Source organism: Ranitomeya imitator, chromosome 5 (assembly GCF_032444005.1).
Source record: "Ranitomeya imitator isolate aRanImi1 chromosome 5, aRanImi1.pri, whole genome shotgun sequence".
Lineage (NCBI taxonomy): Eukaryota > Metazoa > Chordata > Amphibia > Anura > Dendrobatidae > Ranitomeya > Ranitomeya imitator.
The window spans coordinates 215,606,678-215,632,583 of NC_091286.1; the positions used below are offsets into that span (position 1 = coordinate 215,606,678).

At 43.8% G+C, this 25,906-nt stretch overlaps 1 protein-coding gene across 2 annotated transcripts in view; it reads left to right on the top strand.

Annotated features, from left to right (window-relative positions):
* Nucleotides 1–25,906, top strand: part of TAB2 (TGF-beta activated kinase 1 (MAP3K7) binding protein 2) — a 107,502-nt gene that overhangs the window by 52,993 nt on the left and 28,603 nt on the right. For both annotated transcript variants that reach the window (XM_069725891.1, XM_069725892.1), the window contains exons 3-4: nt 4,626–4,812; nt 22,306–23,737. In XM_069725891.1, the coding sequence (XP_069581992.1) occupies nt 4,711–4,812; nt 22,306–23,737 (1,534 nt within the window). In that variant the 5' untranslated portion in view covers nt 4,626–4,710. The remainder of the gene's footprint in view (nt 1–4,625; nt 4,813–22,305; nt 23,738–25,906) is intronic.

Sequence of the window (25,906 nt, forward strand, 5' to 3'; positions counted from 1 at the left end):
CTATATGGGGCCAGTGTCTGTATGGGGCCATAACGTTTGTGCAGCACTATATAGGGCCAGTGTCTGTATGGGGCCATAACGTTTGTGCAGCACTATATGGGGCCAGTGTCTGTATCGGGCCATAACGTTTGTGCAGCACTATATGGGGCCATAACGTTTGTGCAGCACTATATAGGGCCAGTGTCTGTATGGGGCCATAACGTTTGTGCAGCACTATATGGGGCCAGTGTCTGTATGGGGCCATAACGTTTGTGCAGCACTATATAGGGCCAGTGTCTGTATGGGGCCATAACGTTTGTGCAGCACTATATGGGGCCAGTGTCTGTATCGGGCCATAACGTTTGTGCAGCACTATATGGGGCCATAACGTTTGTGCAGCACTATATAGGGCCAGTGTCTGTATGGGGCCATAACGTTTGTGCAGCACTATATGGGGCCATAACGTTTGTGCAGCACTATATAGGGCCAGTGTCTGTATGGGGCCATAACGTTTGTGCAGCACTATATGGGGCCAGTGTCTGTATCGGGCCATAACGTTTGTGCAGCACTATATGGGGCCATAACGTTTGTGCAGCTCTATATGGGGCCAGTGTCTGTATGGAGCCATAACGTTTGTGCAGCATTATATGGGGCCATAACGTTTGTGCAGCATTATATGGGGCCATAACGTTTGTGCAGCACTATATGGGGCCAGTGTCTGTATAAGGCCATAACGTTTGTGCAGCACTATATGGAGCAAGTGTCTGTATGGGGCCATAACGTTTGTGCAGCACTATATGGGGCAAATATCTGTATGGAGCATCTTATGGGGCCATTATTAACCTTTATGCAGGATTATATGGGACATATTTTAATATGGAGCATCTTATGGGGCCATCATGAACTGTATGGAGCATTATATGGGGCTCCTGATTCAATATGGATATTCAGAAACACTTAACCTACTGATGTCTCAATTAATGTTACTTTTATTGGTATCTATTTTTACTTTTGACATTTACCGGTAGCTGCTGTATTTTCCACCCTAGGCTTATACTCGAGTCATTCAGTTTTCCCATTTTTTTTGTGGCAAAATTAGGGGGGTCGGCTTATACTCTAGTATATACGGTAAGTATTTTGTCAATAAACATTACATACTTACTATATATATATTGGCTGTGTATCTTGTTTTTTTTAAGTGTACTTTGTGGGATAACCCTTTTAATGCTGATGTTTGTTATGCTTTCCATATCTATAGCCAGCATCTGCTGCTAATGTCTTGGCGTCAGATACCACAAAGTTCCCTCACATTTTGTGGAGTCTGTCCTTGGACAGGCTAGAGCTGTATTTGTGGCAGAATGGCACCCTGTAGGCCTCTTTCACACTTCCGTCTTTGTAGCCCTGTCAAGATACGTCGTTTTTTGAGAAAACAGGATCCTGCAAAAATCAGCAGGATCCTGCATTTTCTCATAGACTTTTTTAGCGACGTATCAAGACGGATGGCCACACGTTTCGTCCATCGTGCACTGGATCCTGCGGAATTTGACGGACCATCTTTTGAAAAAAAAAAGTTCAAAGGAACGTTTTTTTGTCTGCAGTGGAAAAGCGTTCCCCGACGCCTCCTGCGGCATACGTCGTTCCACAGAATGGGAGCCTATGGACACTGGATCCTGCGCACACTGTGAAATGCAGGAATCCAGTGACCGATACAGTTTTTACATCTGAGCATGCCAGGACTCTGTCTCTCTCGATCGATCTCTCTCGCGATCTGTCTCTCTCTATCTCTCCCTCTCTTGATCTCTCTCTCGATCTCTATCTCTCTCTCGATATTTATACCTGTAAATTCAGCCCGGGACTCATGCGACGCATCCGTCATAACACTGGAGGCGTTGCACACGTTTTCCTCTAATTTTCCAACATCTGTCGATACGTCGGTTCACTGCACTCTGATACAGGATGACCAATGGAAGTGTGAACGAAGCCTTAGGCTGGTGGTTTATGACTGATCAGTGGTATATGCTTTTACACACCACACTTTCACGGCTTGTGTTAATAACCGAATATCTTGTATATTGCTATTCTATCTGGTCTGTGGTGTGATGTGCGAAAGTGTTTGGTGGGAGGTTGCGGTTTTATCAATTTTGTTCTCTGTTGTATTGCTGAATGTGTAGATTAGAGCCTTGTAGTGTACTCACGATGTAGAAAAAAGGGTGAAGGTGTTAGATCAGGGTGTTTTATCAACCCTGCTACATAATCTTGAGCTAATTTCACTGCACTCTCAAAAACAATTGTGAAAAGACTTTGATCACATAAAAAAGTATTGTGTACAGGTATATTTCATTTAGCCTTCTCCTAAAAAATAGTTTTCCTTACAATGAATTTGGAAATTCCCAGGATGCTCTAAATTCCCAGCAAGCTTTTTCCTATATGGTTGAATAGGCATTTTATATCCATCTAACTTGTGTTTTCGTACATATTTTTGTTGCTGAAAGTACCGTATTTTTCGGACTACAAGACGCACTTTTTCCCCCCCAAAAAAGGGGGGAAAATGGGGGGGTGCGTCTAATAGTCGCAATGCAGGCTTACCGTGGCGGTAGAGGTGTGGCGGCAGAGGAAGCGCAGTAAGCGGGGTCCCTTTCTCCGGTGAGGTGATGCAGCAGCCCGGTATGCAGCAGAGCCGGGTGAATCCTGTGATCGGTGGTGGCGGCCATTTTCCTGAGGCCGCGCGTGCGCAGATGGAGCGCTCTGCTTCCCGGGGCTTCAGGAAAATGGCCACCGCGATCTCCATCTGCGCACGCGCGGCCTCCCGCGGCCATTTTCCTGAAGCCCCGGGAAGCAGAGCGCTTCATCTGCACACGCGCGGCCTCAGGAAGATGGCCGCGCCCACCGATAACAACAGGATTCACCCGGCTCTGCTGCTTACCGGGCTGATGCATCACCATACCGGGGAAAGGGACCCCGCTTACTGCGCCTCCTCTGCCACCGCACCTCTGCCGCCACGGTAAGCCTGCATTGCCTGCACGGTAAGCCTGGGACCCCTCTCACGCCATACCTCTCACTGCACCTCCTGATCCCAGCACCTCCTGATCCCAGCACCTCCTGATCCCAGCACCACCCCACCTCTGCCGACACCTTGCCTCCTGTGACCCTGCTCTGCCACCGCCAGCCCTCAGGTAAGATACTGTAAATTCGGACAATAAGAAGGACCCCCATCTTATAAAAAATCTTTTTTTTCTGCAATTTTCACCCCAAATTTGGGGTGCGTCTTATGGTCCGGTGCATCTTATAGTCCGAAAAATACGGTACTTCTAATCTACAAATCTGTCAGGTTTTATAATGGCCTTCTCTATTTAGAGAAGCCAGTTATCAGGAAACGAGTGTTCCTGATTATTGAACAGTCCGGCAATCACTCGAACAAGAAAAAAGCTTGCATATATCCGATCGATGGATATTTGTAGATGACCTATATTACAGTGCTGCCAAATATCACACCAAACAGACTGAGTCCAGGGCTTTACTGTAGTCAGATTCTGCAATCCACCAGAAAGAACTGGATCTGAAGAAAGAAAATAAAGGTACCTTCACACTGGCCAACTTAACAACGATATCGCTAGCGATCCGTGACGTTGCAGCGTCCTGGCTAGCGATATCGTTGTGTTTGACACACAGCAGTGATCTGGATCCTGCTGTGACATTGTTGGTCGGAGCAGAAAGGCCAGAACTTTATTTCGTCGCTGGATCTCCCACAGACATCGCTGAATCGGCGTGTGTGACTCCGATTCAGCGATGTCTTCACTGGTAACCAGGGTAATCATCGGGTTACTAAGCGCAGGGCCGCGCTTAGTAACCCGATGTTTACCCTGGTTACCAGCGTTAACGTAAAAAAAAAACAAACACTACATACTTACATTCCGGTGTCTGTCCTCCGGCGCTCTGCTTCTCTGCACTAGCGCCGGCCGTAAAGCACAGCGGTGACATCACCGCTGTGCTTTCCGGCCGGCGCTTACACAGTGCAGAGAAGCAGAGCGCCGGAGGATAGACACTGGAATGTAAGTATGTAGTGTTTGTTTTTTTTTTTTACGTTTACGCTGGTAACCAGGGTAAACATCGGGTTACTAAGCGCGGCCCTGCTCTTAGTAACCCGATGTTTACCCTGGTTACCATGGGACTTCGCATAGTTGGTGGCTGGAGAGCTGTCTGTGTGACAGCTCTCCAGCGACCACACAGCGACGCTGCAGCGATCGGGATCGTTGTCTAGATTGCTGCAGCGTCGCTAAATGTGACGGTACCTTAAGTTTCCCTCCAAGGCACATACAGTCAATGCAAATTAAACAGGTATTGACAGAAAATCCCTCCAGCAGCTACAAAGATTGTGCGTGCATTCAGTTTTGTAAACGGTTAACTATTGCATTGATCTTGCACCTGAAGTACTCCTTGATTTAGAAGTAGGTTAAATTTACAAAATGGTAACGTTAACAGTGATGAATTCATGTGTAGAAAGTATTGTAAATATCTTATTTACACACCATCCTAGGTCCTATCTTTACATTTTATCAGAAAAGCTCCCTTTTGTGTGCTAATGATACATTAGTGTAAGGCGTGTATCTTCCGCATTTTCAACTGCATTTTACTTTATTTACTTGCAGAAAATGCTTACAAAGAGATGAGGTTGGGTTCCATCAAGGCCTAGAACTGTACTGTAAAGAACAGTTCTGCACAGGCAATACACGAATGGCCCAAGGAAGCTCGCAAGTGGACTTTCAGGTTTTAAATGACCTGCGGCAGAAATTCCCAGAGGTGCCTGAAGTTGTCGTTTCCCGGTGCATGCAGCAGGTTGGTTCTTTAAACTTTAATTGAAACAGAAACAATACCTAATTTAACTACTTTAATTGGTAGATTACTCCTTTTTAAAGGCAGTACAAGTACTACAGAGTTTGAATGAAACTGAGGAGCCAATCCATTACCTTAGCCAATCCAAAGCTTTCAATGTTATTTTGTCATATTTTCTCAAATGCTGCAGCACAGAGAAAAACAAAATGGGAGACGGCTTCATGTGGTGATTGATATGTTTCTGTATTAAACAATAAGTCTTTGATGGAAAGCTTTTGATTTATGTGTTTTAACCCCTTCATGACCCTGGGTATTTTTGTTTTGTTTTTCGCTCCCCTCCTTCCCAGAGCCATAACTTTATTTTCCAGGACGTCCCTCCTGACAGCACCACCAGGAGGTTGTCCTTCTTATCCTTGATAGGGACAGGAAACACAGAAGAGGTTAAACAGCCCCTCCACCCCTCAGTGTTTTTCCTGTCCCTATCAGGGACAGACGCAGAGGAGCGTTGGCGCGGCTTACCATGCCGAAGATTCTAATAGCCGATTTGAGCAGGGCTCCCAGAGCGGCTTCATCCCTCTCCTGAGGGCTCTGAACAGCGGGGGCTTGTTAACGCAGGCTGACTATGCAGGATCGCGCTGACACCGAGGGAGGTCCCTCAGCGCGGGCTGAGCTTTGTGCTCCCGTCTTCGGCGCAGCCCTCTCCAGAGGGCTCTGCGCCTCCAGCTGTACCCGATCCATGCCGGCGGTGATCGGACCTAAGCACGCCATTGAGCGCGGCGCGTCTTCTTGCGGGTCGTGTCTCCGTGCGTGCCGCATCATCGGGGGGGCGCGCCGCGCCATCGAGTGCGCCGCAGCACTGAGCGGTTGCTCTGACTTCCGGTGATGTTCCCGGGCAGACCTCATGGTTATTGACGGGGACGCCGAAAGGAACACAGCCTCTGGCTGTGGTGTGCAGCCCGGGGGATAGGATTCCCGCCCATGGATTAGTGGGCGTTCCAGGAACCCCACAGTCATCAGAAGAGATCGCCTGTAGCTGAGCGTGGAAGGAGGACGAGTCAGATGATTTGAAGACAGGTAAGATAACCTATTTAACCTCAAACATCTGACAGCACACTAGTCCTAGAGAGATGGAAGGTGCAAAGGTAAGGCTAGGTTCTCATTGCGTTTTAGGGTGAGCGCTAATGGACAGCGTTGCACGGTGAAATTAACGCCGTGCAACGCGTCCGTTAGCGCTCCCATTGCCAGCAGTGTTAAAGCGCATCGCTAGCGTGTGCCATTTTCGGCACGCGCTAGCAATGTGCCGTTCTTTTTTGGCGCGCCTCGGACGCTGCTTGCAGCGTCCGTGGCGCGCCCGAGGTCCGTTCCCCGCTCTCGCAGATCGGAGATCTGCGCTAGCGGAGACGTTTAACACGACCCCTAAAAAGACATTGCGTTAGCGCAATCCGCTAGTGCTTAGCGCTAAACGGATTGCCCTAATGCAATGAGAACTTAGCCTAAGTTATAAGGGGATTTCCTCACATTACCAGTCACACACAAGCTATAGGGCAGTTTCCGTATCTATATTTCACGATAAAGAGGCACCCAAATGTCCAGCGACAGTCCCAAATCGCAAGACGAATAAATGCCCTCTATTTTCTAATAGACTTTCAGAAGGGCATTCGAAGAAAGTGTGTGATGGCTGTATGGCAGGACTGCTTAAAGAGGAACAGACTTACTTTCTGAACAGTGTCAAAACTATGATCAGAGAGCAAGTACAGTCCACAGTATCGGCACTAATGCCAGTCGAATCCCCCCGCCCTAAGAAACCTAGGTGGGAATAGGATCTTAGTTCAGAAGAGGGTGAGCTTTCAGCTTACTCCATATCTGACTCCATGGAGGGCGAATGCTCTTTAAATATCCTCCCAGAAGAAAGAAAGAGAAAAATATCTATTCTCTTCTGAGCACTCGGACACACTACTGCAGGCCGTTAGAAATACCATGAAGGCAGAAGAGGCCACAGAACCCCTTACGGTCCAAGATGAGATGTTTGGCGGGCTCAGAGCTCGCAGGAACAGAGTGTTTCCTGTGAATCGCCATATACAAGAGATGATCTTGGAAGAATGGGGTGATGTAGGAAAGAAACAAGTAGTCCCAAGAGATTTTAGATACCGTCTACCTTTTGATCCAGATGAGACCAAAGTTTGGGAATCTGTACCTAAAATGGATATACCTGTAGCCAAGGTCTTCCATTTGAGGAATCCTCGGGTCTCAAACACCCTATGGACAAAAGATCTGAACATGTCCCCAAAAAGGCCTGGGAAGCTTCTGCTGCCATCATGAAGACAAATATTGCAGCCACCTCAGTTGCCAGGTCAATGTCTCTGTGGGTAGAAAAATTAGAAACCCAGATTAATACTAAGACTCCCAGAGATGAAATCATGAAGTCTTTACCACTCCTGTAGATGGCGACAGACTTCATGGCCGATGCTTCGGCAGAATCCGTTCGATTCGCTGCAAGAAACAACGCGTTATCTAACGCATCAAGAAGAGCTCTATGGCTCAGATCATGGTTGGGTGATACGCAGTCAAAAAACAAACTATGTTCAATACCCTTCTCTGGCCTTCATGTCTTCGGTCCAGTATTGGACGAATTGCTTGAAAAAGAAGCAGATAAGAAGGGCTTTCCTGAAGAAAAACCAAAGAATACACCGTCCTTTCGTAGGACTTGGTCCCATCCCAGACAAGACTATAAAGGGAAAGGTGGAAGATGGAGCTACCCGAAAGGGGTTAGAGGCAGGGGTACCTTTCAGGATCAGAAGTCAAGAACCAACAATGACGCCAAGTCAGTGGGTGGAAGGCTTCAGTACTTCCTACAGGGTTGGAAGAACATCACTCAAAACTCATGGATCTTCATTTTGATAGAACGGGGTACAGAATAGAATTCAGCCAAACACCTCCCAAATGATTTTGTCTAACTCAAACCCAGTCATTATCGGTTCATCAGAGACTTCTAAAGGATATTCAGGAACTTATCCAAATAAAAGCCATCATTCCGGTACCCCATTCTTAGAGGTTCAAAGGACACTATTCAAGTCTGTTCTCCATAAAGAAACCAAGCGGAGAATACCTGAAACCTTTAAAGCTATCAGTAACTTACAAACCGTTAAAGATGAAATCCCTCAAAGCTGTAATACCTCTAATCCAGAAGGGATCAGTAATGAGCACATTAGACCTAAAAAGTGCCTACTACCAGGTTCCCATCTCTGCCTCACACCAACAGTATCTCAGATTCGCTATAAAAGACCGAGATCACATTCTACATTATCAGTTCACGTGCCTGCCATTCGGCCTCTCGTCTGCTCCCAGAATATTCACCAAACTCATGCCAGAGGTGATGGCCTTCTTAAGGGAAAAAGGGATCCTCATCGTCCCTTATCTGGACGACATCCTACTTACAGCAGACTCCGCGCAACAAATGGAACAGAACTTAACAACAACGATGTCACTCCTAAAAAGCCTAGGATGGCTAATAAACCTAAAAAAATCAAACCTCAAACCCGAAACAAGGAAATTATTTCTCGGAGTAATGCTAGACTCAGTTCAGGAACATACATACCTCCCGCATCACAATCAGGAATCATTCAAAAAAGAAATCCTAACATTACAAAAGCAGACATCCATAAGAAAGGCCATGCGGGTACTAGGCTTAATGACATCATTCATTTCCAGCGTTCAGTGGAGTCAATATCACTCAAGACCCCTGCAGCAAGAAATTCTCTTACTTTGGGACGGCAGAGATGTAACCCTGGACAACAAAGTGCGCCTATCCCTAGATGCAAAAAGTTCACTGTCATGGTGGACCATAACAAAAAATCTTGAGAAAGGAAGGCCTTGGAGAACATCTGTGTATAAGCATCACTACGGATGCAAGCCTCAGCGCCTGCGGAGCCCACATAGAAGAGGACTACTCTCAGGGGACTTGGCCTGCATCAGTACAAAATAGGTCTTTAAATGACAGGGAACTCATGGCAGTCTGGGAAGCCTTAAGGACATTCCAGGGAAAATTAAAAGACCAACATATCCGTGTCTTTTCAGACCATTCAACGACTGTAGCCTTTCTAATTCACCAACGAGGTCCAAAACATCGTCACTTACAGAACCTGTCAGATACAATATTCTCCTGGGCAGAACATACAGTCAAATCAATAACGGCAGCTCACCTAAAAGGCGCCGAAAACCAGGTAGCCGACTTTGAGCAGACAGAAATTATGCCCCACAGAGTTGTCCTTAAACAAGGAAATCTTCCTCCAACTAACCCAACGTTGGGGTTTCCCGGAAGTGGATCTGTTCACCTCAAGGAAGAATACAAAAACACAAAGGTTCTTTTCGCTGAATCCAGGAGACAGACCGTCAGGAATAGACGCACTGGCTCAAAATTGGGACATGAAATTGGCATACGCCTTTCCTCCGTTGGCTTTAATACCGAGGGTATTGAGAAAGATCCAGGAGAGCCAGACATCAGTAATCTTGATAGTCCCATACTGGCCCAAAAGGAGCTGGTTTCCTCTACTGAAATGGATGTCCTTGGAGGATCCAATCCATCTACCAGCAGGACAGACCTTTTCTCAGGGCCCCTTAGTTCATCAAAACCCGGGTCTACTACAATTAACAGCATGGATCCTGAAAAAGAGATCCTAAGATTAAAAGGCCTCTTGGAGCCGGTCATTGCCACTATCCAGAACAGTAGAAAACCTGTAACTTATGCAATATACAGGAAAATATGGAAGAAGTTCTGTTCCCAGAGTACAGCTCCTGTATCGGTCTCTCAGGGTCCAGATATTCCAAAAATTCTAGACTTTCTCTAGTCAGGCTTTGATAAAGGAATAAGGCCTAGTACATTGAAGGTACAGATCTCAGCCCTCATTTCCTTCTATGGCTTCCAGCTAGACTCCCATCCATGGATAGTGAGGTTTGTTATGGTCATTCAGAGACTACAATTCGCAGTTCAGTGCCTCCCTGGGATCTAAACCTGGTCTTGAATAAACTCTAAGGAACCATATGAGCCACTAGCTCAAGCAGACTTAAAGGGAACCTGTCACCTGAATTTGGCTGGACCGGTTTTCGGTCATATGGGCGGAGTTTTCGGGTGTTTGATTCACCCTTTCCTTACCCGCTGGCTGCACGCTGGCCGCAATATTTGATTGAAGTTCATTCTCTGTCCTCCGTAGTACACGCCTGCACAAGGCAATCTTGCCTTGCGCACGCGCAGTATGCTTTGCCCAACTGCGGGCAAAGCCGAAAAGCATTAGTGCGCATTCGTCGGCGCACTATGCCCCGGAAAACAGCGAAATAGTTCTGGGACAGGTGCGTAAGTATGGGCACCCTTATCATTTTCTTGTTTTAAATACTCATACCTACTTTTTACTGACTTACTAAAGCACGTTTTTGGTTTTCTAACCTCCTTGAGCTTTGAACTTCATAGCCAGGTGTATGCAATCATGAGAAAAGCTAGTTAAAGTGGCCACTTGCAAGTTGTTCTCCTGTTTGAATCTCCTCTGAAGAGTGGCATCATGGGCTCCTCAAAACAACTGTCTAATGATCTGAAAACAAAGATTATTCAACATAGTTGTTCAGGGGAAGGATACAAAAAGCTGTCTCAGAGATTTAACCTGTCAATTTCCACTGTGAGGAACATAGTAAGGAAATGGAATTACACAGGTACAGTTCTTGTTAAGGCCAGAAGTGGCAGGCCAAGAAAAACATCAGAAAGGCAGAGAAGAAGAATGGTGAGATCAGTCAAGGACAATCCTCAGACCACCTCCAGAGAGCTGCAGCATCAACTTGCTGCAGATGGTGTCACTGTGCATCGGTCAACTATACAACGCACTTTGCACAAGGAGAAGCTTTATGGGAGAGTGATGCGAAAGAAGCCGTTTCTGCAAGCACGCCACAAACAGAGTCGGCTGAGGTATGCAAAAGCACATTTGGAGAAGCCAATTTCTTTTTGGAAGAAGGTCCTGCGGACTGATGAAACCAAGATTGAGTTGTTTGGTCATACAAAAAGGCTTTATGCATAGCGGCCAAATAACACAGCATTCCAAGAAAACACTTGTAAAATTTGGTGGAGGTTCCATCATGCTTTGGGGCTGTGTGGCCAATGCCGGCACCGGGAATCTTGTTAAAGTTGAGGGACGCATGGATTCCTCTCAGTATCAGCAGATTCTTGACAATAATGTTCATGAATCAGTGACAAAGTTGAAGTTACTCAGGGGATGGATCTTTCAGCCAGACAATGATCCAAAACACCGCTCCAAATCTACTCAGGCATTCATGCAGAGGAACAATTACACTGTTCTGGAATGGCCATCCCAGTCCCCAGACCTGAATATCATTGAACATCTGTGGGATCATTTGAAGCGGGCTGTCCATGCTCGGCGACCATCAAACTTAACTGAACTGGAATTGTTTTGTAAAGAGGAATGGTCAAAAATACCTTCATCCAGGAACTCATTAAAAGCTACAGGAAGCGACTAGAGACTGTTATTTTTGCAAAAGGAGGATCTACTAAAAATCAATGTCACTTTGCTGGTGGGGTGCTCATACTTATGCACCTGTCAAATTTTGTTTGAATGCAGATTGCACATTTTCTGTTAGTACAATAAACCTCATTTCAAGGCAGAAACATTACTGTGTCCAACAGTTATTAGATATATGAAACTGAAATAGTTGTTGCAAAAAAAAAACAAACAATTTTTATAAAACATTAAGCTTAAGATTAATAGGGGTGCCCAAACTTTTTCCATATAACTGTACTACGTGGCTGGGCATTATAATACGTGGACATGCATAATGTTGAATACCCGGTGAGTTAGAATCGGGCCACCATCTAGTGTGTGTGTGTATGTATGTATGTATGTATGTGAGATATATATATATATATATATATATATATATATATATATATATATATATATATATATATATATATATATATATATATATATATATATATATATATATATATATAAATATGTGTTTGGACGCACCTCATTTAAATGTTTTTTTGTATTTTCATGACTATGAAAATTGTAAATTCACGCTGAAGGCATCAAAACTATGAATTAACACATGTGGAATTATACACTTACAGTGTGAAACAACTGAAAGTGTGTCTTATATTCTAGGTTCTTCATAGTAGCCACCTTTTTGCTTTGATGACTGCTTTGCACACTCTTGGCATTCTCTTGATGAGCTTCAAGAGGTAGTCACCAGAAATCGTCTTCCAACAATCTTGAAGGAGTTCCCAGAGATGCTTACCACTTGTTTACCCTTTTGCCTACACTCTGCAGTCCAGCTCACCCCGAACCATCTCAATTGGGTTCAGGTCTGGTGACTGGAGGCCAGGTCATCTGGCGTAGCACACCATCACTCTCCTTCTTGATCAAATAGCCCTTACACAGCCTGGAGGAGTGTTTGGGGTCCTTGTCCTGTTGAAAAATAAATGATGGTGCAACTAAACGCAAACCGGATGGAATAGCATGCCACTGCAAGATGCTGTGGTATCCATCCTGGTTCAGTATGCCTTCAATTTTGAATAAATCCCCAACAATGTCACCAGCAAAGCACCCCCACACCATCACACCTCCTCTTCCATGCTTCACGGTGGGAACCAGGCATGTAGAGTCCATCCGTTCACCTTTTCTGCGTCGCACAAAGACACGGTGGTTGGAACCAACGATCTCAAATTTGGACTCATCAGACCAAAGTACAGATTTCCACTAGTCTAATGACCATTCCTAGTGTTCTTTAGCCCAAACAAGTCTCTTCTGCTTGTTGCCTGTCCTTTAGCAGTGGTTTCCTAGCAAACCTAGTGGTTTCCTTTTTTACCATGAAGACCTGCTGCACAAAGTCTCCTCTTAACAGTTGTAGAGATGTGTCTGCTGCTAGAACTCTGTGTGCCATTGACCTGGTCTCTAATCTGAGCGAGCTGCTGTTAACCTGCGATTTCTGAGGGTGGTAGCTCGGATAAATTTATCCTAAGAAGCAGACGTGACTTTGTCTTTCTTTCCTGGGGCGGTCCTCATGTGAGCCAGTTTCTTTGTAGTGCTTGATGGTTTTTGCAACTGCACTTGGGGACACTTTCAAAGTTTTCCCAATTTTTCGGACAGACTGACCTTCATTTCTTAAAGTAATGATGGCCACTCGTTTTTCTTTACTTAGCTGCTTTTTTCTTGCCATAATACAAATTCTAACAGTCTATTCAGTAGGACTATCAGCTGTGTATCCACCAGACTTCTGCTCAACACAACTGATGGTCCCAATCCCATTTATAAGGCAAGAAATCCCACTTATTAAACCTGACAGGGCACACCTGTGAAGTGAAAACCATTTCCGGTGACTACCTTTTGAAGCTCATCAAGAGAATGCCAAGAATGTGCAAAGCAGTCAACGAAGCAAAAAGTGGCTACTTTGAAGAACCTAGAATAGAAGACATTTTCAGTTGTTTCACACTTTTTACGTATATAATTCCACATGTTAATTCATAGTTTTGATGCCTTCAGTGTGAATGTACAATTTTCATAGTCATGGAAATACAGAAAAATATTTAAGAGGTGTGTTCAAACTTTTGGTCTGTAATGTATATCTATATATCTCACCCACAAGCTGGATCAGAGCTCCCCCTTCTGGCCTGGAGTAAGAGCATGTCTGTGATCTGATAAAGGGATCCTTCCTCCCCTCCAAGCATGACATCGCTCACCCTGTGAGGAAAGCAATGCCTCTGTAACAACTGGTTACCTGGGGTGTTACAGTTCCACCCTCGCCTATTGCGGGCACATGTCAGCTGTTCAAAACCGCACGGTGGCTTAGTGGTTAGCACAGCATCCTTGCAGCACTGGAGTCCTGGGTTCAAACCCCACCAAGGACAACATCTGCAAAGAGTTTGTATGTTCTCTCCGTGTTTGCGTGGGTTTCCTCCGGGTACTCCGGTTTCCTACCACATTCCAAAGACATACTGACAGGGAATTTAGATTGTGAGCCCCAAGGGGGACAGTGATGATAATGTGTGCAACCTGTAAAGCGCTGCGGAATGTTAGCGCTATATAAAAATAAAGATTATTATTAATATAGATTCTATTTTTAAATCTGCAGTTTTTCAGATATCGCCCCTTTATTCCTGAATTGCTGGTTTTTAATTCTGTCTCCCAAAAATCAGAATAGAAGGCGATCAAAAAATGTCATGTGCCTGAAAATGGTATTAATAGAAACGTCAGCTCGTCCCGCCAAAAACAAGCCCTCACATGACTCTTGGCCTATATATGAAAAAATTATAACTCTCAAAATATGGTCACGCAAAAACTAGTTTTCTCAATAAAAAGCGATTTTTGTGTGACAGCAGCCAAATATAAAAACCCGCTATAAATCTGGTATCGCTGTAATTACACCGGCCCGAAGAATAAAGTTGCCTAATCACTTATACTGCACGAGGAACGGCATAAAAAAAAATAAACAAAACCAGTTCTTCACATGCTGTTGATTTTTTTCATTCATCCAAAGATCGCAGTAAGGCTTGGCGCACAGTTATCCTGCGCTGAGCTCTTACACAGGGGTTTCTGTGTAAATATGTAAAATTCAGACAAAACCTATGGCGGAAGATTCACTATAAAGAGGCAAATGCAGGTACTGTGGACGCCATCTGACCTGTGACTCGTCGGTGTCCGTCTTTTTAGTATTGCATAAAAGTGCCTTCTGTCAGTTTTTTGCACTTCAGAAAAGAAGGAAACCCCCGAACAGAGGCCAGACAGAGTCCAGAGTAAATCTTCTGCCTCGTTATAGTGAATGGATCCCCTTGGGGGTTTCATCTGAATCACGTCACTCAAGAGATTTAGATGTAAACCCCAAAGTTGCCATCATAGAGCGCTGGATAACTGTGATCCCAAACGGTATGTAAAATGTTCCCAATAAAAGCTTCAACTCAATCTGCAAAAAAAGCAAGTCCCCACTCAGATCTGTCACCTGTTAACGGAGATATAGGGTGCTTCCATGTTACTGGTAGCACAAAGGCTCTGGAAAAGTTAAATGGTTCCTCACCCCTCATAAGAAATTCATCAAAATCTCCACTCCCAAATCCAAATGTCCCGTCTAATTTACAGGTGCATGTCTGGAGAAGCATAGTCTGGCCGTAACGTACTGGTCACTACAATGTACTGGTCATTAAAACGGCAGTTTGCATTTTTCACTCGGCAACATCCACTGATTCTTGTTTCTGGAAAACACCCATGGAGTCAAAATCGTCACTACATCTGTAAATAAATTCACAAAGGGTTATAATTTCCAAAATGGGGTCACTTGAGAGTGGATTCTGCTTTTCTAGTACTTAGAGGCTCTTTTTATATGGAATCCACAGACTAGTCTAGGAAAATCTGAACACCAGGAGGCAAATAGCGCTCCGTCCCTCCTGAGTCTCTCCGTATGTCAGAGTAGTACTGTACAGCCATATATGGGGATATTTCTACATTCAGCAGAAATAGTGGGACAGATTCTGGTGCCATTTTTACCCGTTTCCCAGTGTGAAAATGTAAAACTTGAGGCTAGGCTACTTTCACACTTGCGTTTTTTTTTTAATCCGTAACAATCCGTTGTTTTTTGAGAATGCAGGATCCTGCAAAAAAATTTTTTTGCAGGTTCCTGCATTTTCCCATAGACTTGTATTAGCAACGGATTGTGACGGATGGCCATCCGTCGTGCACTGGATCCGTCGGGAAATAGCGGTCTGTCGTGTAAAGAAAACGTTCATAGGAACTTTTTTCTGCACATCAGAAAATCGGTCAGCGATGCATCCTGCGCTGCCTGTCTGCTATAATGGAAGCCTTGAAAATTAAACAAGAGAAAAGATATGCATAACAATGGGATCGACCAAAAAATAACTTTATTAATACAAAAAAGCACAGCAAGGTAAGACACACATTTTAAAAACATTTAAAAACCAAAAAACAAGCACATGGCCAGTAAGCTACATGCAATCCCCCAAGCAAATGGAAACAAATGCCAACCAGCACCCAATAATTTGACACATCAGATAAACGGTATGTGTATACACATATATGGTAATAGCTGCCCATCTGCTACCAGCTGTACCCCACCTGCATCACACAATCCAAACACACAGTAATGCTAGGAATCGGACACCGATTTAATTTCTTATGCATATTTACCAAATAATGCCATACCAGGACAGGTGCCATGAGGTTGCAGCAAGCATCACCCCCAAGCCTGGGAGCAAAACACATACTATGGTCCAAGGTCCTAAAGAAAAGGCCCAAAAAGATGGGCGCCAGATAGAGATGCAGCAGCTGAAAAAGTAAGGTGCTAGTGCTGGGAGGATGGGAGCTGGTTGTTTAATTTTCAACGGTTCTCTTTATATGCATATGGTTGATCCCAGATTTTTCCTATTCTTGTGGTGCCCGCTATTCTCTCTTGTACAACTATAATGGAAGCCTATGGACGCAGGATCCATCGCTGACCGTCACACACTGGAATCCAGCGACTGATCCAGTTTTTCAACTCTGAGCATGCCCAGAAGGATTTTCATTGCCGGAAAAAAAGTCTCTCCCTCTCTCGTGTGAAAGTAGCCTAAGGCTACTTTCACACTAGCGTTGTTTGGCCTTCGTCACAATGCGTCGTTTTGGAGAAAAATGCATCCTGCAAAGTTGCCTGCAGGATGCTTTTTTTTCTCCATAGACTTTCATTAGCGACGGATTGCCACACGTTGCATCCGTCATGCGACGTGTTTTTTTTTTTTTTGTCCGTCGGAACAAAAAAACGTTGCTTGTAACGTTTTGTCAGTCGGTTTCGCCTTTTCCGGCCGCGCATGCGCGGCTGGAACTCTGCCCCCTCCTCCCCGGACCTTACAATGGGGCAGCCGATGCGATGTAATACTGCGCCGGGCCCGTACCGACGTTAGTGTGAAAGTAGCCTAACACACAATCTTGGTGGTAAAAATGTAACTTATTGGGGTCACTTATGGGGGCTTCTGCTGTTCTGGCACCTCAGGGGCTCTGCCAATGTAACATGGCACCCTCAAACAATTGCAGCAAAATCTGCACTGTAATATGACGCTTCTTCCCTTCTGAGCTTTGCACTGTGCCTCCAAAGTAGTTTTCCTCCACATATGGGGTATCTGTGAACTCAAGAGAAATTTAACAACAAACTTTTGTAGCTTAAAATTATTTTCGCGGCTAAACGTTGTAAACTTCTGTTAAGCACCTGGGGGTTCAAGGTGCTCAATTCACATCTAAGTAAGGTCCCAGAGGGGTCTAGTTTCCAAAATGGTGTCACTTGTTGGTGGTTTCCATTGTTTAGACACATCAGGGGCTCTCCAAATGCGACATGGCAACCGCTAATTATTCCAACATATTCTACATTCAAAAAGTGAAATGGCTCCTTCCCTTCCGAGCCCTGCCAGATTTCCCCCACGAATCGGGTAACGGCATGCTCGGGAGAAATTGCACAACAAAATGTATGGTCCATTTTCTCCTGTTACACTGTGAAAGTGAAAAAAAAAAAAGGTCTAAGGCTGTGTGCCCACGTTGCATTTTTTTTTTATGCGTTTTTGCCGCAGCGGAAATGCTTGAACGCGTTTCAATGCAATCCTATGGGATTCCGCAGTTGCTGTGCCCATGCTGCGGATTTTCCCGCTGCGGATTTTCCCGCTGCGGATTTTCCCGCTGCGGATTTTCCCGCTGCGGAATCGCATAGTTGTAAAATCTGCAGCATTTTAATTATTTCTGTGGAATCACAGCGATTCCGCCGCCATAGGATTGCATTGAAATGCTCACTTTACTTCATGTGTGGATGGTACCCTGGGTCTGGAGGAGAGGAGACTCCTCCAGGCCCTGGGTACCGTATTCCTGTAAAAAATAAGTAAATGAAAAATAGGGATATACTTACCTTCTGATGGCCCCCAGACTCCTCCCGGCTCTCAGCGGTGCACGCAGCCGCTCCCGTTCCCAGGGATGCATAGCGCAAATCACCAGAGATGACGTTGCAGTCACGTGACCGTGACATTACAAAGGTCCTTCGCACAAAGTGTCCCTGGGAACGGAATGTAGCCGGAGCACCGCTGAGGAGATCGGGGCTGTCGGAAGGTGAAAATAACCATATTTTTTATTTTTTTTATTATTTTTAACATTCTATCATTTACTATGGATGCTGCATAGGCAGTATCACTAGTAAAAAGTTGGTCACACTTGTCAAGCATAGTCCTTGACAAGTGTGTGACCAACCTGTCAATCACTTTTAATCACAGGCTAAAAACGCTTGCACAACGCTTGTTTTGCGGAAAAACGCATGCGAATTTCGCATGTATTTTACCCGCGGCAGGGAGTTGCGGAAATGCTGCGGATATTTCTGCAGCATTTCTGCAAAGTGGTCACATAGCCTAAATGAAATTTTTGGTGAAAGAAAAGTAAATATTTATTTTTTCCTTCCACATTCCATAAATTCTTGTGAAGCACCTGAAAGGTTAATAAACTTCTTAAATGGGGGTTTGGGGGGAATGGGGGTTTAACCCCTTAGTGACCGAGCCAAATTTTTGAAATCTGACCAGTGTCACTTTATGTGGTAATAACTCTGCAACTCTGCAACGCTTCAACAAATCCCAGTGATTTTGAGATTGTTTTTTCGTGACACATTATACTTTATGATAATGGTAAATTTTGTTCAACATTTTTTTGTGTTTATTTATAAAAAATATCAAAAATTTGAGAAAAATGTTAAAAAATTAGCAATTTTCTAAATTTGAATGATTATCCCTTTAATCCAGATAGTCATACAACAGCAAACCATTAATAAATAACATTTCCCACATGTCTGCTTTACATCAGCACCATTTGTAAAATGTTATTTTATTTTGTTAGCATTTTAGGAGGTTTAAAAATGTAGCAGCAATTTTTCATTTTTTCAAAGAAATTTACAAAATTTATTTTTTTAGGGACTTATCCATGTTTGAAGTGACTTTAGGGGTCCCATATATTGGGAAACCCACAAACGTGATACCATTTTAAAAACAGCACCCCTAGACATATTGAAAACTGCTGTCAGGTAGTTTATTAACCCTTCAGGTGCTTTACAGGAATTAATGCAAAGTGGTATGACAGAAATGAAAATGTGTATTTTTACCACCTAAATGTTGCTAACTTCTAAAAAGATTACTACAGCCGTCAGACTCTAAGGCCACTATTTGGTCATGAATAGCCATGGCAAACATCAGGACAACAAAATCATGATCTGAGGGCACCAATTGTGACAAAGAAGAAGCCCCCACACTCTGTTAACCATTTATAATGATGTAGTCACTATTGACAGCAGCATCTAAGGGGTTAAACAGATTTAGATGGTGCAAATACTGATCGTGGCTGGTACAGCAAGTTGTCAGCTATAGTGTACAACCGACAGATGATGGATTGTCACCTGTATGGGGAGGCTATTCTCTTATATCTCAGGTCAGTTAAAAGACGTATTGGCGGTCATTAAGGGGTTAAGTACTTTGAAGGATGCAGTATTTAGAATGGTGTCATATTTGGGTATTTTCTTTCCTATATGCCCCTCAAAGTCACTTCAAATGTGAGGTGGTCCCTAAAAAAAAAAATGGTTTTGCTAATTTTTGTAAAAATGAGAAATCGCTGGTCATCTTTTAATCCTTATGACTTCCTAACAAAAAATGTTTCCAAAATTGTGCTGATGTAAAGTAGACACGTCTGAAATTATATTTATTAACTATTTTGTGTGATATGACTCTCTCATTTAAGGGCATAAAAATTGAGTTTGAAAATTGTGGAATTTTTGCCTTTTTTTTTTTTTTTTTTTACAAAGAAATGCAAGTTATCGAATAAATTTTACCACTATCATAAAGTACAATATGCCACGAGAAAACAGTATCAGAATCATAAAGTGACATTAGTCAGAAATATAAAAGTTGGCCTTGTCAGGAAGGTAAAAACGGGGTTTGGGGCGAAGGGTTTAGGGCTGCCCTTCCGGGCTCTGTTTCCCTTCAATTGCTATTGGAACCATCTTGTAGATTCATGGAGCCTATTAAATCCTGCTGCGTGCAATTATCTGTCTCTCTGGCAGGTAACAAATGCAGCTCTGCCCTGCTGTTTTGGAGGAGCTCTGCTACAACCAGCTAATGATTTAAAACCACACAGGCAGCAAAATTGGCCAGACAGGGTACAGTGCATGCTTAGCTGTTGATAACTCAGTGATGTATACTAGTCAGGAGCACAAAGGGGATGGAAAGAGTCCCGCTGCACTCAGGCAATTTGTGCTGCTCCAAAATGTTGGTTTGGTAGGACCGCCCATTCTGCCATGAAGCTGGATTCACCAAAGGTGAGATACACACAATATTATTATTATACATTTTCATAGCTCCATTTATTCCATGGCGCTTTAGGGTAAGTTCACACAGGGCATTTTTGCTGCGTTTTTTAATGCTAAATTTTCAGCTGCTTTTTACAGTACCAGCAAAGCCTATGAGTTTTCAGAAATCTCATGCACACACATTGGGTTTTTGTGTGATCAGTATTTTGTGCTTTGCAGTGTTTTTTTTTTTTTTTTTTACATGGAGCATGTCACTTCTTTCAGCGCTTTTTCAGCGTTTTCCACCCATTGACTTGAATGGATGGTGAAAAAATGCTGCAAATATGCAGGTTGACTTTTCTTTCAGTGCATTTGCTGCAGAAAAGTCAAGGAGAACCGGATGTGACATCACACTCTGCTTTGCTACATCTAGATGGCAGGCTGACTGGTGCGTTCATGCCGCATGTCATCCAGCAGAGCGGACCCGATCCCTATTCACTTGAATGGGGGGTCCGACATTACTGTGTTTGACTCGCTGTCATATGCATGACAACCGGCAAACGCCGCTTCTGATCGGCGGGGAAATCATCCCATCTGGTCAGAGAGCCGCAGTTCCCACTCTCAGACAGCGGGGAGCACTCGGCTGTGATCGGAGGTGTAAACTTCACCTCCGATCACTTGTGTCAGCTGATGGGACTACTGATCCCATCATCTGACACCTGCCACCGCTAATTACAGTGAGAGCGGGAGTGGTGGATGGGAGTTTTTATCTGCCGCTCCTTCACTTTAAATAAATAATTTTAAAAAAATGTGGGTTCCCCCCTAATTTTGATAACCAGCCAGATAAAACTCAAAGCTGGGGGCTGCAACCCCCAGCTGTCAGCTGCAGCAAGGCTAGTTATCAAGAATAGAGGGGTCCTCACGCTGTTATTTATTTTTATTTTTTTTAAATAATTAAATAAATTAAAAAAAAAAAAAAAAACGTTGTTGGGTCCCCCCATTTTTGAGAACCAGCCCTGCTAAAGCTCACAGCTGGGGGCTGGTATTCTCTGGCTGGTATTCTCTGGCTGGTAAGGGGCCATTGATATAGGCCCCCAGCCTAAAAATAGCCCGCAGCGGCCCAGAATAGGCGCATCTATTAGACACCCTTATAGTGGTGGCAAGCGGGGCAATGAGGGGTTATTGTCGCCTTGCTATTGTAAGGTGACATTAAGCTGGCCTGGTAATGGAGAGGTGTCAATAAGACACCTATCCATTACTAATCCTATAGCAGTTAAAGGGTTAAATAAACACACATGCAGAAAACCCCACACAGTTTTGACAATCTTTACTGCTCTGCCATTCCAAAGCGAACCCATCAATCTTCTGTAATAAAAATAAAAGAGCAACAGTATACTCCCTGATCCGTCGTAGTCCGATATTACGAGTGTCCTGTGCAGTATCTGGAGGAGATGAAGCTTACAACCAGGAGCCCTGCTAATGTGATCGCTCCCGGCTGTAAGCGACTGGGGAATGAATGAGACGGAGCAGCCTGACCTGAGGTAACCTCTGCACCGTGGGAAAATGCCAGGGAAGAGGATACCACAGGTAATGTATCTATTCTATCGATCTACAGGAAGTTGGGTTTTTTTCTCTGTGTGCACTCAACTTTATCAGCATGCACAAAGAGGGAAAAAAAAAACGCACACGGCAAAAAACGCACCTAAACCTGTGTTTTTGCTGCAGAAAAAAACGCCCTGTGTGAACTTCACATGTAAGGGTAACGGGGCAAATATAGACAAGTATAATAAACATGAGTAAAACATGGCACACACAAGTACAGGAGGAAAAAAGACCCTGCCTGCGAGGGCTCAGTCTGCATGAAGAAAAACTTTGTTGGGCTTAGTCCCTATTAACAATAGTTATGCATATATGTGTGTGAAAAATGTGAATCTAGGAATAGCTTCTATTTAGGTTATTGGGGTTTTCTATAACTGATGATCTGCAAATAGTGAGGCACTATTAGTGAAATTTAAAAGCTAATAGAATTTGTAAGAAACATTTATATCAAGTGTTATGGGTCTCTAATAAATGCATTTGGTTTTACCTGTGTACAGGCCCTAAAAATGATAGCGATTGTAACCTCAGTAAAGTTTGCTCAATCAATTTTCCTTTCTTTTCCAGAATAACAATAATCTGGATGCTTGCTGCGCAGTCCTATCTCAAGAGAGTACAAAATATCTGTATGGTGAAGGCGACGTGTCCCCCTCTGAAGATTCGAGCATTGCTGGTTTAAGAAATCACATGACATCCCTTAATCTGGATTTGCAGTCTCAGTACCATGAGGGCAGGGATGGAAGCCGAATAAATGGAAACGGCAGGACTTTAAGTCACAGCATAAGTGATGGACACCTTCAGGGAGGGCCATCCAACAATGAATTGTATCAACCAGAGCCACAGACTGCACCCGTTGTGCCTTCTAGCTATAATGTGTTTGGGATGACAAATACTTCAAACCCGGGCCATCAATTTGGACTTCATTTGGGCAGCAAAAGTTCTTCGGGTTTGCAAACAACCAGGTTCAATCCCATCATGGTTACTTTGGCTCCAAATATCCAGTCTAATCGTAATACTCCTACATCTTTGCACATACATGGTGGTCCACCTCCTGTACTTAACAGTCCACATGGAAATTCTATTTATATAAGACCTTATATCACTTCTCAAGGTGGTGCATCAAGGCAAACCCCACAGCCATCAGGCTGGATGTCTCCAAATCCCACACAACAGCAAGCTTATCAGCCCACACCACAAAATCCTTGGACAACCCTTCCTTCTTCTTACTCTCAATCACATACCTCAGCACAACCTAATCAGCAGGGTCATCAGACCTCTCATGTGTACATGCCTATTAGTTCACCCACAACTCCTCAAGCTCCAGTGCTTCATTCATCGGGTGGTTCCCAGCCGTTAAGCCAATACAACATTCAAAATATCTCAACTGGTCCCAGGAAAAACCAAATAGAAATTAAACTTGAACCACCCCAAAGAAGTAACTCAATGTTGCGTTCCTCAAGTTCTCGTAGTTCCACTAACCCTTCGGTTCTAAACAGCCATTCAAGGAACCAGCCTACTGTTTACATTGCAGGTCCTCAAAACGCAGATGACTGCTTAGGCCGCAGCCAGCCTAAGGTTTATATTTCAGCTCCTGGAGGTGATGATCAGATGGTTAGAAATCAGCCAACACTTTTTATTTCCGCTAATCCTGGTGCAACCAGTACCACCAGAAATGTCTCTGGACAAGTAAGCATGGGACCTGCTTTTATTCATCATCATCCACCCAAAAGCCGGGCACTTGGAAACAACTTGTCTGCGACATCGCCTCGTGTGGTAGTGACTCAGCCCAATACAAAATATACATTTAAAATAACTGTGTCCCCAAACAAACCTCCTTCAGTTTCCCCTGGTGTTGTGTCCCCAACTTTTGAACCTACAAATCTCCTTCCGTTTGCGGAGTCGGAAGGTATCCATATAGCAGACCCTGTTTTAGCACATGATAGGATAAATGATGGAAGGAAGCTAAGCGTGGGTTCGGATGATGCAGCCTATACACAAGGTAACAATTTTTAGTTTAACTTTTTTTTTTCCTTTCCAATTCTCTGGTTGTTTTTCTGTATTTTAACTACTTCACTTTAGTGCACGGAATGTTTTGCACTTCAGAGAAACAGCAATTAGTATTTCAGAAAATTGTTTTAACTATTGTATTTTTCGGAATATAAGACACACACCAGGTTTAGGCAGCAGAAAAATGGGCAGAACATATTTCTTAATAATTATACCTTACCTGGGGTAAAATGGAGAGGTCAGTGTTGCAAGTTGTAATGCACTTGGGTAAAAAAGGAGGTAAGGTATTGTTCTCTGCAGTATGTAAATTACACCCCTGCTGCATGTACAGTGCAAAGTTATGCTACACACAGGGCTGTGGAGTCGGAAGGAAATATCCCAACTCCTAAAATATATAATATATTGGGTACAGTAGTACAATGCAGGATGTGTTGTCAATTTTTTTCATAAAAATTTGGGAATGTTCTGAATTGTCCTATTCCTGATCTAAGGATCTCAGCTTTTAGTTGAGATGAATTCTGCAGCACTTCATGTCCAAGGTCAATGGTGCACCAGTGCTATGGAGTCTGTCGGGAAAATTGAGGAGTCGTAGGTTTAGCTTACCAACTCCACAACCCTAACTACACCTTCACACAACTCATCTACATCATAAAAACACTTGGCTTGGCTAAAACATCAAAACACATACAATGCATTAGAGCAGTGCTCCCCAATTCTGGTCCCCAAGAGCCACCAACGGGTCATGTTTTCAGGATTTCCTGAGTATTGCAGAGGTGATGATTGCATCACCTGGACAGGCAATAATTCCATCACCTGTGCAATACTAAGGAAATCCTGAAAACACGACCTGTTGGTGGCTCGTGAGGACTGGAGTTGGCAAACACTGCATTAGAGCATATTGAAGATTCATCCAGGCATGTGTGTGATCACATGACCTGAATGGTCCTTTCGCTACACAGGTCCTGGTAATTTCCTCTTTTATCCCTACTAATCAGATATCACTGTCAGGCAAGAGGAGAGAGAATAGTTCTCTGTGATTGGGAGGAGGAATTGTTGGTGTTCTGCTTCATCACAGAAAGCTGCTTGCAGAGTTTTTCTCACTAAAAATTGCAGATTCCCCCCAAAAATACTGTAATCTGAAAACCGATTCATAATGTAGTTTGTGTTTAAAAAAGCTCAATGCGAGCACCAAACTCATAAAAACTATGAAATTGCTATCCTACTCTGGAATTGCAACCTTTGTACAGCAACGCGGTCTATTCTGAACGTCAATCTCCTTTTTCCACTGTTATCCCAAGGAAGAGATGAAGTAGCAGATGTAAAGTTTGGAGTTTGTTTTTGTATTCGAGGTGGATTAACTTGTTGTTGCTGCAAATTTGGGAAAACCATGGTAAAAAAAAAACAAAAAAAACACTGGTACATGTGGTTTGATGTTGGGAGGGGAGAAAGGAAAGCTTTTCGATGTCTATTCACATGCTGGATACGGCCGAGTCTCGCAGGTTAAAACCAAGCTCTGGCACCGGCACTCCAGAGCGGAGCGTGCGGTCGCATAGCAATACATGGAGCCGAACTCTCCGCTCTGGAGTGCCGGTGCCAGAGCTTGGTTTTAACCAGCGAGACTCGGCCGTATCTCGCTGTAGTGTGACTCCGGCCTTAATTATAGTAAGACTAGATGGTGGCCCGATTCTAACGCATCGGGCAATTTTTTGAGATTCCATTGTAAGATAAGTTTGAAAAACATTAATTTGATAAATATGTCACTCAAATAGTAATTTTTGTACTTCCAACAGCTTGTTTTTAAAGTTCCTTTTTTCCTTCAATTTCTTAAAGTATTTCTTAACTATGTATTAATAAATTTATTTTAATTGAATTAAATTATATATACTAGATGGTGGCCCAATTCTAACGCATCGTGTATTCTAGAATATGCATGTCCACGTAGTGTATTGCCCTGCCACGTAGTGTATTGCCCTGCCACGTAGTGTATTGCCCTGCCACGTAGTGTATTGCCCTGCCACGTAGTGTATTGCCCAGCCACTTAGTGTATTGCCCAGCCACGTAGTGTATTGCCCAGACACGCATGTAACAGGTTAAAAATAAGAGTTAAACTAAAAATAAACACATACTCACCATCCGAGGGAGCCCTTGTAGTCCTGTCGCC